We start from the raw sequence: 13,425 nt of genomic DNA, 5'->3' as shown, positions 1-13,425 counted from the left end.
TTGTTGCATGGATATAAGTACATCTGCCTAAATCACATCCAGAGTAGCCATAACAGCAGTCTCTGAATCAGAGATGTGAGGTTACAAGTAAGCATAAACGTAGTTAAAAACCAGTCCATCTATTTTTGTAAAAGCTTTTCTATGTTTTGCCTTGAAGAGCCAATCCCATCTCATATCTCACAGCTGACAAGCTGTACCTGACACTGTAAGAAATGTTAATTTATGAGTTTTAGGCAGAATTTTAAAGCTTGCTGACATTAAAGACCTAAAGAAAATCTGTACTTAACATCAGTTATAAATCCAGCTGCACCAGTAAACAAGACTACAGTTGAGAAATAATTTTTGGTTTTCTTGCAAAAGTTGCAAGTTCACACCCTCAGGAGGTATTCTGCTACTTTATTCAGCATTTTAAGTGTTCAGCATTTGGTTTAAACCCATGGTTTTATTCTGTGCATATATATAAATATATACATAACAGCCAACATACCATGCTTCTGGTCTTCAGTCAGCTCCACTTCTGGCTCCTACACATGCAGGAAGAAAGCTTTAGTTTCATAAAGTTGACATTGCTATAATAGACAACTATCAAAAAATTACCTAGAAGCTACAAACAAGTAAGCAACAAACAAAGGATGGGAAAAGGTTCTATAATTTGCAACATGAACAGACCATGTCCATATTTGGTATTTCTGACAGTGGCAATGCTGCCTCCACCACAAACTGGTCATCATCGTCATCAGAAATCTGCTGGTCTACAATCACATTTGAGACTGTTTTACCACTACTGCTCCTGTAAGAGACAATGAAAAATGAAAATCTATTAAGATCTGTTCAAAACTGTTAAGATCTATCCAGAACAGAAGAGACATCAGTACCCTGCCTTCCTCTCCTTAAAGAAAGCAGCACTAACTAAAAGCACATCAAATTCAAAGGCTGGAAAAGCAAGAGCTCTCCAGCGGAAGGCACTGAAATCAAAGGTTTGATTTTTGGGTTTAATCTGTGATTGCTGCTAGACCCTTTCTAGACCTTTGGTAAGTGATCAAAACAGCAACAATAAACCCAAATAAAATAAAACAAACAAAAAATCCCCAAACCTATCAACCAAAACTCTCCAAAGGACTTATCTTTGTCTTCCAAACACATGACTTCGGTGACTGGCCACTTATCAGAGATAAGCCAGCCATTTTGTTCATAGATTGGAACAGCTGTTTCAGCCTTTCTGAACACTATGTTCTGAAGATCTTTTATAGTAGCACTTGACATTAATGCTCTAGAGCTATCTGCTTCAGAGTTTCCAAAGGCAAAAAAACTAAATGGTGTTTTTTTGACCTTCCAGATGTGACTGCCAACCATAACTTTGAGATGAAGTGCTGCATTTGCAGAAACAATAAAACAAATCAGGCTTGAATTTTCCAACAATGAGCAGTGAGGTGATCACCCTAAAGCTATCCAGCAGCAGGTGAGGCACCAATGGTCTCAGACTAGTGTGGTACAAGAGCTAGAAAAGTCTGCTCTGCACCTCCCACATTGCTTACCTTTCTGGAAGTAAGACCTCTGTGCTTTCCTGACGTTTTACCCGGGGTGGTGCTGGTCTTGCACTGCTAGGACGGGGAGTACGTCTGCAATGAGAAAGAAAGAGGCTTTTTCATTTTTACTGTAGAAGGAAGCCTCACATGCCCTGTGAACCCAGTGAACCCAGTAAGTAAGCTGATGCATGACAGCACTGAAAACATCCCTAATATACCACCTAGTATGGCAATACTTGCTGTCCTACTCAGAATCTAGGAAAATCTAAGACATGTCTTAAACAAAAAAGCCCAACCTGTGATTCCACATAAAATCACCTCTTGATTTGTCTCACTAAAGAACCTGTGTGCAGCACAGGTATTTACCATTGACAACAAATTTAGCATCATACACTGCAATGTAAATGGAAAAAAAAAATTTCACAAGTAATACAATTACACAAGTCCTTGATAGACAAAGTGAAAGTAAACTGAGATTGCAAAGGCAAGTTTGTCTTAGCTGTAACACTGTACTTATGAAATGCACCTATGTAATGCAATGTACTCATGAGACTCACCACACACCCCTCCTACTTTAATAATGTTACATTGAAGCACTTTATGAATTAAGAAAATAAGTCTGAAACACTTCACAACGTTCAAGTTTCCTTTATAGAAGGAAATGAAAGTGAAGAAAAGGAAACCAAACGTGGGATAATATTTATTATTTGGTAGCACTAGCAGAAACGTACTGCTCCAAGTTTCCTTGCTCTTTTAAAATGGACTGACTTGTTATTACCCAAGATACAGCATAATTTGATTCAAAAAGAATAAGAGATATTTGATTCAAACAAGATAAAATTTGATTCAGACAAAATAACAGATTAGGAACCAACCTTTGGATGGGCTGAGGTGGAAGATCATTGGGTATGTCACCATTTTCAGATACTGCAGGCTTTTCAGCAGCCGTGTTCTCAACTTCTCCTTCTATTAAACAAAACAAACACAATTTTGGCTTAGCTGGTAAGGTGACTTGAACTTTTTCTCACAACAGTGTTTAGAATCTTACCACAGAGTCACACAGTATTATCAGCACTATACTTGAATGAGTGTTCATGAAATACATCATGTAATAAAATCAGGAAAAAAAATTCTATAGACTTCTGTAAAAGTTAAATATCTTGTGAACTTCTGGGTTTTAAACATCTTGGAGCATTCACAACTCAAAAGGGAAACAGAAAAAAAATGTGTTTTAAATGCCTTTAGTTTTCATTTGTTTCTTCATATAGTGAAGTTTCATATTGTGAAAATGACATCATCTCACTCAGTTCCTCCATAGCTGCATGGTAACATTTGCAGTATTTCAATTTACTTGTTATACAAAAATCACAAGAGGAAAAACAGTATTAGACCAACCCTGTATTCTCTGTACTAGGGTGGGTTTTTTAAGCCTTTTTTTTCTTTACCTCCTTCTTTTCTTCTACTGGTATTCTAATTCTGACCCAGATTTGAGAGGGGGGTTGGGTTGGATGATATCCATCTTGACCTACACCAAGGACGCTAGGATGAGGTCGTCTTCTGTAAGCCCATTATAGTTATCCTCTCCATAGGGCTGACTCAATTTTTGTTCTCCACAGGGCTGCTCTCAATCTGTTCATCCCCCAACCTGTATCAGGGGTTTCTCCGACCCAGGTGCAGGACCTTGCACTTGGCCTTGCTGAACCTCATAAGGTTGACCAGTCCCAACAAGACCAAGTCAGGCTCAAGTCAGACAGTTGTGCTGTGTTGCTGGATGTACCACAAGTTTCATGTGCTTCTCTTGGCACCTAATTTATCATCTCTGATGAATGGATGCAACAGGTATCGCAAAATTTCCCTTCCACGCTGTGATTTTCAAGCAGTTTCAACAGCCAGTTTCCATTTAATTCCACTGGAGTTAGGAGGTATATTTTATACTCAGCATATAATGGCTCTTCTCTGAGGATATATGATAGGTGGGTGTGATGGCTCAGCTGAATAAGTAACAACACCTTAAGGTCCGAGATAAACTTTAAAAGCCCAACTTTACTCCTCCTAGAGACATATACTTCAATGTAATCACTGAAACTGTGAGAAGATACAACTGCACTAGTGAAACTTCTCAAAAAACCCCCATACTTTATAATTTGACAAGGTTCAGACAAATCTTACATAATTATCAGCTTCTCAAAAAGTTTCATGGAGACCTAGACCTTTATAGTGTGACTGTGAAACCAAACTGTTCCATCCTTCTTGCCACAGTGGATGCATTTATGTGCACATGTCTAAAGAAGTGGAACCTAAGTAACTTCAGTAGTGTATAAGCAAATAGCTGAGGCAGGCCAAAACACCCTTTTACCAAAAAGCTTTATACATACACTTCTTACTTATGAGGTTACCATGAACTAGCCACTGAGGATTCCTAATGGAGAACACCAAGGGAGAATAACTGATATGCTGACAAATCCTCAGTTATGAAGAAAAAAAGAACACAAAGCTCAATGGAAAGGTTCAGAGCTTTGATGGTCAGAAACAGACTAAGACTGAAGCAGAATGCAGGAATAATACTCCAAAAGATCCAGGAAAACGAGTTTATTTCAGCCAGTAAACAATGTTTACAATATCCCATAAATGATTCTTCCTCTGGAAACTCATTGGCAGTTAAAGACACAAGAAGACACCAAGAAGGGACAGAGGATCACTGTCTTCTGATGACTCCAAATAGCATCCAGCTTAGCTATCTGCAAGGACTGTTCTTACTGTCATAATGGATTTCACATTCCAACTGTGAAAGTCATTAAATGTGTGAATGATATTTTCATCTCTGTAAGAACTTAACAGAAAAATAAGGCTCACTAATGCACTGCTACATTACAACATCTTATTAAATAAAGCTCAAAATAAGAACTGTCAATACAATATCTGGTTCTTACACTACCTGAGAATCCAGTCCAAATCCATAATGAACCTGGGGGTACTGCTGTTACGTGCATCCAAATTATTAATAGAGAACTATAAAATTATATTCCATAACAGATACATTCCAATAGAGAAGACAGCTCCAGAAGATTAAAAGGAATCAGCATGGAAGTTTTCCCAGTTGTGTAAGGTCACACAAATGCCTTGGCCAGCTGTCTACATTTCTTCAGACTGACACAGCTACGAGGCCCTGAAGGCCACAGGTGGACTGAGAAACAGCCTTTGACCTCCCACATACAGGGTATCAACTCTCCCAACTAGGTCAAGCATCTGGATATCTGGAGAAACAAAGACAGCTTTTACTTGACTCTCAGTTCTTCCTCCTACATTTTGCTTCTATGGCTCCATGTACACTGTAGCTGGATACAAATACCTCATTAACAACGTATGTCTTGGGAGCTATATACAACTGTTCTTTGTTTTTTTTAATGCAGAGGTGGAATTTTCCTCTAAAATCCTTAAAAATGCAAGCATTAAGTGAGACTCCCAAATATTTGTATAAAATGTCAAGGTGCAGTGATTCAGTTCTTACACAGAGCAAGTCACCAAGGGATTCAGGTGCAGCAGCCCTGCATTTTCCTTAGGACACCATAAGCACTGGTCTCTTTGAAAACTTGCTTAAGAATAAGAAAAGAGCGAATACAGGTAACTATTTTATCAGGCAGCACACATTTTTCAATCAGGACCTTAACCACAAGATATGATTAAAACTCAGGGCAGCAGTTAGATCAGGTGTAAATCCTCCTCCTTAAATCAGCTAGCTGCACAGACCCCAAGTCCAACCCCAAAGCACTCAGGACAGACATTTCAAGGCAGTCAAGTTTTTATTCTCCCTACCTTTCTGTTTTATGGCAAGCCTTGGTTCAGCTTTCTCTTGTGGTTTAGCAGCACTGTCCTCTGAAATTTTATCTACCACGTTCTTCATTTCCACAGTTCCTGTAACAAAACAGTTTATAGCCAAATGAAACCAAGGATAGAGTCAAAATTTAAAATAATAAAAAAAGAAAAGCCACATACAATACCTGTTACACTTACTATTTCTTTATGGGCTATCCTAGTTTAATAAACCATCCTGACTGTAAATAAATAGAATTCAAAGTTCACAAAGACTTTTTACATGACCGCTGATTGAACTCCTTACGTTATGCAAACCAAAGGCAAATTCTTCAATCCAGAAACGATTTACAGATATTATTCATTAGCCTGACAGCTAGTGAAACAATACAATATTTACCTAATAAAGTCTTAGCAATAGCTGAAATACACAATATTGTTGATACACTACTTAGAATGCATAATGCACTAAAGGCTGGTTTCAAAGGCTTTAAATACATTTCATACTAATGCCATTAAGAAATGTAAGCAAGAAATGCTGATTTCTGATAGCTGAACTCCACAGCTTGGTGGTAATGCCACAGAAGAACCTAGTCCACAAATGTTTTACCTACCAATTATCTTAAATTAATCCCCTCCAGTTACAATAGAATGATGTTGGCAAAAGCAAAGTGACACACAGTGGAAGAAAACCAAAATATTCACATATACATCTGACTTCTAAATATCTGACTAGGGAGTAGAGACATTCAGGACAGAGGGATGCAAAGGAGAAATGATTCATCACCATTTGTACATCATTCCTGAGAATGCACTTGTGCATTGAAGAAGAAAAGTTAAACTATACACTCAGTTTGTCAAGATATATACGGAATAGACAGAATATTCAGCTTTAGTCTTAGTATTATGTATATATATACACACACACACATGCATCCCTTCACTTGGAGTAGTATCTTCAGTACTCATACTCCTCAAAATACAGAAGCAGCAGAATAAGTACATAACTAGGCAAGATTCATATACAGAAAGAGGATATATGTTTAAAACAGAGGTACCCAAACTGCTGAACCCAGTACTTCCCAATCTCCTTATCTGCAAAGAGGTAACTAATGCACAGGTGAAGAACAGATTCACAGGGCCCCAACCTGCAGCCAGGGCACCTTGGGTGTAACATTTCCACAACCAGAACAAATAAGCAAACAATTCTAGCTCAGGAAAAGATTCACTGCCTAATGCTTAGGGCATCGAGACACTTGAACGTGTCCAGAGAAGGGCAACAAGGCTGGTGAGAGGCCTTGAGCACAAGCCCTATGAGGAGAGGCTGAGGGAGCTGGGATTGTTTAGCCTGGAGAAGAGGAAGCTCAGGGGTGACCTCACTGCCCTCTACAACTACCTGAAAGGTGGTTGTAGCCAGGAAGGGGTTGGTCTCTTCTCCCAGGCAACCAACACCAGAACAAGGGGACACAGTCTCAAGCTGTGCCAGGGGAGGTTTAGACTCGAGGTGAGGAGAAAGTTCTTCACCGAGCGAGTTGTTCGTCATTGGAATGGGCTGCCCCTGGAGGTGTTCAAGAGGAGACTGGACATGGCACTTGGTGCCATGGTCTAGTCATTAGGTCTGTGGAGACAGGTTGGACTCGATGATCCTCAAGGTCTCTTCCAACCTTAGTGACACTGTGATACTGTGGTTGAAAGATCCAACACTTCCATAGCCCATGATGAAATTGCTGCACTATGGGAAGCATCCACAAAACTGTACAGTCCATTGCAGCAGAAATGCTCAGCTCTAGTTGTTTAGGAGGAGATTAAAACACAGGTCAGTCACTACTTTCATCTGCCTGTGCTGATTAAGGCTTCAGTACATAAAGGGGGCCTTACAAAAAATGGTGCCATTCTTTTGAGCAGGGCCTGTAGAGACAGGACAAGGGGTGATGGTTTTAAACTGAAAAATGGGAGATACAGGATACTTCTAAGAAAGACATTTTTTACACTGTGGCACAGATTGCCCAGTGAGGCTGTAGAAGGAGGCTTCAAGGTTAGGTTGGATGAGGCTCTGGGCAACCTGATCTAATTGAAGATGTCTCTGCTCACTACATAGGGTTGGACTAGGTGACCTTTAAAGGTCCCTTCCAACCCGAACCATTCCATCATTCTATGATTTATGTCCAGTCACTATTAGAAAGTATTGAAAGCTCTGATCATTATCACCAACAGTAACTACAAAGACCATAATGCAACAGGCATCAGCATAGCACCAGGTTTTTACTACCTTCTGGATTACTATGGTGAGCACCTATGAGCCCTAATCATCTACTGCAGCTCTGCTGCCTTAGAATAGAAACTGGGCTAATGCCTCGAAGTATTTAGTGCTTAGGTAAACCAAAAGTTGAGTGCACTAGCTTGTTGCATCATGAAAAGGGAAGTATTTTTAAAATTTACCTTAAAGTCAAAACACAGGATGACTCATTAACTGTGTTTCATGTATCAGAAAGGCTAGATCCAGGTTTTAAAGAAAGGACTATCCTATGAAAATGGGGTGTGTCTGGTCACTATAGTGCCAGTTCAGGCAATAAAACAAATATTCAAATCTTGGGAAATAAAAGAAGTTATAGGATCAGCTAAGGATCATAATGCAGTAAAATAAGACTACACTTAATGGAATCCAGACAGTGCTTTTCAGCTGCAAAATTATTAACACATCAGCTCTTGAGCACTTGAGTTCATGAGATGTGACGTAAAAATTTCAATTTTCGAGCACCAACTTTAATTAAGCTCCTGAGTCAGCAGACATTCATATCCAAAGTGCCTAAACATCTTATTTATTTATTTATTTCCCCCCAGGTCCTTTTGAAAATGTGGCTATTGACTGATCTTGGAAGTCTCTTCCAACTTGGTTGATTCTGTGATTCTGTGTGAAAGCACTACCCAAGCTCTGATGTAACTTCAGTGTTTTGGCCCAGGCACATGGAAACCTACTAAAACAGAAACCCAAAGGAAACATGGATGCTTGTGAAGACACACAGCAACACACAATCTCTTTACATAAAGTAATAGTAGCGACATTGGCAGGTTAAGTGCATGAAGTTCTCATGCTTCATTGGTCTAAACAGTAGCTACCAGTCTTTAGCCACAGTCACATAGTTCAACAGGTATCAATTCAGAGGTGTCATTGCCTCTTCTGAACAGAGATGTTCAAACTGTACAGTGACTTCTTCACTAGAAATAAAATATCAGTGCCCAGAGCACAAAACTATTGAAGGACAGTTCGAATCACAGTAAGTGATCAGGTCACTGAAGAGTAGGGGGGAAACTGTAATTATACTGCTGCCCTATGAGATCTAGCAACTAGCCAGTTTTACTCCTTAACTACCTGTTCCTCTAGGCTGTTCCTCTTTGTTTTCTTAAACAAAGGGCTAGCAGTCCTAAGTTTAGATTCCTTTCTTCCTGATGTGAAAGTATTAAACATTTGGGGCATTCTGAAGATAATCTGGTTTCCAATTAGTATACAAATACAGATTATTAAGCAAAGAAACAGTTCTTGTGAAATGAATGGAAATAGTTGTAGATGAACTAAAAATGCCCATCCAGAGAGAAAACAATAAATATCAAGAGCAGGCTGAATCTCTATCGACCATTGTGTATGAGGAACACGAGCAAACTGAACCAAGTACCTACTTATCAAATCCATGCAGAAAAATTGCCTATTGGATTCATAAATGCAGACTGGGAGTATAAAACAAGCACTGAAAATAATAAACACAGATATTTAAGTATTTATGCTATTCCTATTCAATAACCCTCTAGCACATTAAGCAGAAATAATATCCTCCCTCTAGTTACCTTCTCCTCCGGGTCTGGCATGTTGCCTTGATCCTTTTGTTGAAGGCTGCCTTGATATTCCCGACGGATTTTCACTCTTAAAAAAAATAAAAACACCCCCAAATTTATTAAAAAAAAAATATTAAAAATCTGTATTTATATATATAAACTTTAATTGCATGTGTTGCTTTTTTATCTGTATGTATTACACATAGAAAACATTCACTTACAAAACTGACCAGCACATGTAAGGTTATGTCAAGCCTATTTTCCTCGGAGCCTGATGGCATTTTTCCTGGATTCATTCTAGCTATTTTCTTTTAAATGAACCTACTAGAGGATTAGATTTCATTATTGTAAAGATAACTTCCAAATGTGAACTATGAGTATCCAAGGCAGAACAATCTTGCAAAACCTGCAGAGCATCTAAGATGCTACTGATGGTCCTGGGATACGAGGTTTAGCTACTAGTGAACTACCAAAAGGAGTAAAAGGACTGCAATCCCTCTATGTTTCAGCTGCATCAGATACACAGTTGCTCTTTAATGAAATCTGAATTTCATTCCATAATATAAATAAATAACAATAAATCTTTAATGAAATCTGAATTCCATTCCATAATATAAATAAATAAAAATAAATCTTTAACAAAATCTGAATTTCATTCCATAATAGGAACAAAACCTAAAAGACTGTGCCATAAGTCTTGCACAGTCCTTTACTCAAAGGACAACTTTCCTGGACAAAGTCCTTGGACACAGTGAGAAATGGGTACTGCCAGCAAGTCCAGCAGACAAATAAGAGATGATTGGAAGGTTAAACTGGTACAGGAAGGAGAGTAAGAGTTCAAAAGTGGAAAAGATTGAACTGGACAAAAACTCAGGACACTTCTGAGGACTCTGACCTGAGTCCAAAAAGCAAATCAGACAGACCAGGAAATGAAAGCCAGCAAGCACACATGAGAATTACTTTGCTTTCTCTGGATATAGCTTGCAGTGCCTGAAGTCAAGAACACCTGACAACATTTTCTGCATGTTGCACATTTCAGTGGTCCTATGTCCTTGGAAAGGTGCAAGTTAAATCACCAGGTCCACTTGGCTGGAGGTTGAGAAAAAGAAATGCAAAAGCAGCAGTCTCTTGTGAGATGAGATCAACACCAGTCACGGAATCATAGAATTGTTAGGGTTGGGAGGGACCTCAAGGATTACCTAGTTCCCAACCCCTCCTCACACTACATCAGGTTGCCCAGAGCCACATCCAGCCTGGCCTTACAAACCTCCAGGGATGAGGCTTCCACCACCTCCCTGGGCAACCTGTTCCAGTGCCTCACCACCCTCATGGGGAAGAACTTCTTCCTAACATTCAATCTGAATCTACCCATTTCTATTTTTTTCCCATTCCCCCTAGTCCTATCACTACCTGACACCCTAAAAAGTCCCTCCCCATCTTTTCTGTAGGCCCCCTTCAGATACTGGAAGGCCACAATTAGATGTCCTTGGAGCCTTCTGTTCTCCAGACTGAAGAATCCCCACTCCCTCAGTCTGTCCTCACAGAAGAGGTACTCCAGCTCTCTAATCATCCTTGTGGCTCTTCTCTGGACATGTTGCAGCACCTCCAGATCCTTCCGGTAATAGGGGCTCCAGAACTGGATGCAGTACTCCAGGTGGGGTCTCACCAGAGTGGAATAGAGGGGAAGACTCACCTCCCTCGACCTGCTGGCTATGCTTCTCTTGATGCAGCTCAAGATGTGATTTGCCTTCTGGGCTGCAAGTGCACACTGCTGGCTCATGTTGAGCTTCTCATCCACCAACACCCCCAAGTCGCTGCCCAGCCCATATCAGTGCTTGGGATTGCCCTGACCTAGATGCAGGATCTTGCACTTGGTCTTGTTGAACCTCATGAGGTTGGCTTGTGCCCACCACTCCAGCATGTCAAGGTCCCTCTGGATGGCCTCCCTTGTCTCCAGCATGTCTGCTGCACCACACAGCTTGGTGTCATCAGCAAACTTGCTGAGGATGCACTCAATGCCACTGTCCATGTTGCCAACAAAGATGTTAAACAAGTCCCAGGAGACAAGGCCACTCAGGCAACAAGGTCTCCTCTATGCAAAGAAATAGGCAAACCCATGCACAGGTATTACAAGAGCTTGAAGGTAGCTATAGTACTTGCCCTACAAATAAGCTTGAAAAAACATCCTGGCAAGAGCAAGCAGAGGGGCAGGTCCATGAGAGTTGTCACTGCTACATGTAAACTACTCACTGTACCTGAAGCACACCTAGGCCTCCAGAGAATGTGCAAGTTGTAAAGGAGCACTCCTGCTAATCCAACAAAACTAAGGTATCATTATTATTATTAAGGAAGAAATTTTTTACAATGAGGGTAGTGAAACAGAGGCACAGGTTGCCCAGACAGATGGTAGAAGCCTCACTCCTACAAACATTCAAGGTTGGGTTGGACAAGACTCTGAGCAACCTGATCCAGTTGAAGATGTCCCTGCTCACTGCAGGATGTTGGAGTAGATGACCTTTCAAGGTCACTTCCAACCCAAACCCTTCATTGATCAGGATGGGAAAAAGTCAGTCCACCCACTTATACCAGTCTTCACTAGCAGAGCAGGCAGACATGGCCGTGCTGGGTTAACGACTGGACTCAGTGATCTTAAGGGTCTTTTCCAACCTAAATGATTATGTGACTTCTTCTTGAGTATAGACCAGAGGATAGGGCCAGCAATGAGATCTGGCCCACCATGCACACACACAAGACTTCTCACTTCTTACAAGGCTGTACATACTAACAAAACAGTAGCTTCCCACAAGTTATTCATGCTTTTAATTACTTTCCTGTCTTCTTACCCAAGTCTGTGAATTCATTAACAACATTTGTTGTTAAAGAGGAAGCAACCATCTCTGAACACAACAGATGAAGTACAGGTGGCTTGACAACTGCAGGGTAGTGAGCCACTGGCACAGGGTGCCCAGAGAAGCTGTAGATGTTCCCTCCCTGGAAACGTTTACAGTCAGGTTGGATGAGGCTTTGAACTACCTGGTCTAGTGGAAGGTGTCCCTGTCCACAGCAGGGGGGCTGGAACTAGATGATCTTTAAGGTCCTTTCCAACCCAAAACATTCTGTGACTCTATGTTCTGTGCTTTCTTGCCCTATGATACATCTCTGCATCTCTCTCAAAATCCTGAAAGTTTAGCATCTCACAGGATTTCCTCAGCTGCTTTTTCTGAAATTTGTGTGAATTAACAATTCCTGTGGTTTGCATCCAAGATTTATTCTCAACCCTAATGATGACTACACTGATAACATAAACAAGAATTACAAATTCTTCCAGTTCTATGCAAATATTAACATTGTATGTTCCAATAACCCGTAAGAGAAAATTGTCAGGTGTGTAAGACATAAGAAATAATACCTAACATATAGGACAATAGCCTGTACACACCATCATGGAAAATAACACTATGACATATTTAACAATATAGAAGACCAGGAAGTATTTTCACTCAAGCTACTGTAGGTGACCACACAAGAGAAACAACAACTTTACAACAATATACCCACTAGTCTTGGAGACAGAGTTACATGAATGAGATGAATGAAGCTGGCATGTCAGGAACCTAGCGATAAGTTTGGTTTGAAGGCAAATGTTGCTTTATTATAAGCTATAAAGCACCATGAGCTCAACAGAAGGTCTTGACAACAAAGGGGACGTGCTTATTAACAACAGGAAAAGTATGTATCACAGTAGGCAAACTGTGATAAACTGAAAAGTTGAACTATTTGGAGGCACTTTATAGGAAAGTGAGCAGTCTCCTCAAGAGTTACCTTCAACACCTTAGGTCCTTCAAAAGCTGCATCTCCTTCACCTCCATGACTAAAGTAACACGGTTAGTATTTCAGTTATTCAATCAGCCAAAAGAAAGCCTCACCAAAAAATAGTACATGGTCTTGCTTGGATGGTTACTGGTTTTGACTTACACTGTTGTCAAGGTTAAGGGCTGGGCTGGCCACTAGATAGATGACAGGAGCTCTGCATTAACCCCTCTGCCTTCTCTATAGAAGCAAGTACAAGAGCCTTTCTGCACACCAATCCTTGGTGGTAACTGGAAACATCAAGCATTATCACTTCTAGAAGTAGATATCGTCTTCAAAAATATGCTGTTAACTTCAGAAAGTGCAGGTACTTAGAAGAGACTTAGGTGAAAAATAAAATCACTGAAAAGAAGCCATTGTTCTGGCTCAAACCAGGTCTTCACTGAATTAT

The 13,425-nt window shown here is 40.2% G+C and overlaps 1 protein-coding gene across 1 annotated transcript in view; it reads right to left on the bottom strand.

The window, feature by feature from the left end:
* Positions 1 to 13,425, bottom strand: part of TRAF3IP1 (TRAF3 interacting protein 1) — a 43,712-nt gene that overhangs the window by 14,928 nt on the left and 15,359 nt on the right. The window contains exons 7-12 of the mRNA XM_009900454.2: positions 9,177 to 9,252; positions 5,340 to 5,438; positions 2,402 to 2,492; positions 1,536 to 1,619; positions 670 to 790; positions 488 to 524 (exon numbers count right to left, since the gene is read on the bottom strand). Coding sequence (XP_009898756.2) covers positions 488 to 524; positions 670 to 790; positions 1,536 to 1,619; positions 2,402 to 2,492; positions 5,340 to 5,438; positions 9,177 to 9,252 — 508 coding nt within the window. The remainder of the gene's footprint in view (positions 1 to 487; positions 525 to 669; positions 791 to 1,535; positions 1,620 to 2,401; positions 2,493 to 5,339; positions 5,439 to 9,176; positions 9,253 to 13,425) is intronic.

The sequence above is a fragment of the Dryobates pubescens genome, chromosome 2 (assembly GCF_014839835.1).
Source record: "Dryobates pubescens isolate bDryPub1 chromosome 2, bDryPub1.pri, whole genome shotgun sequence".
NCBI classification, from domain to species: Eukaryota; Metazoa; Chordata; class Aves; order Piciformes; family Picidae; genus Dryobates; species Dryobates pubescens.
The sequence above is the reverse complement of the archived record's forward strand: the minus strand, read 5'-3'. Positions and strand labels throughout refer to the sequence as shown.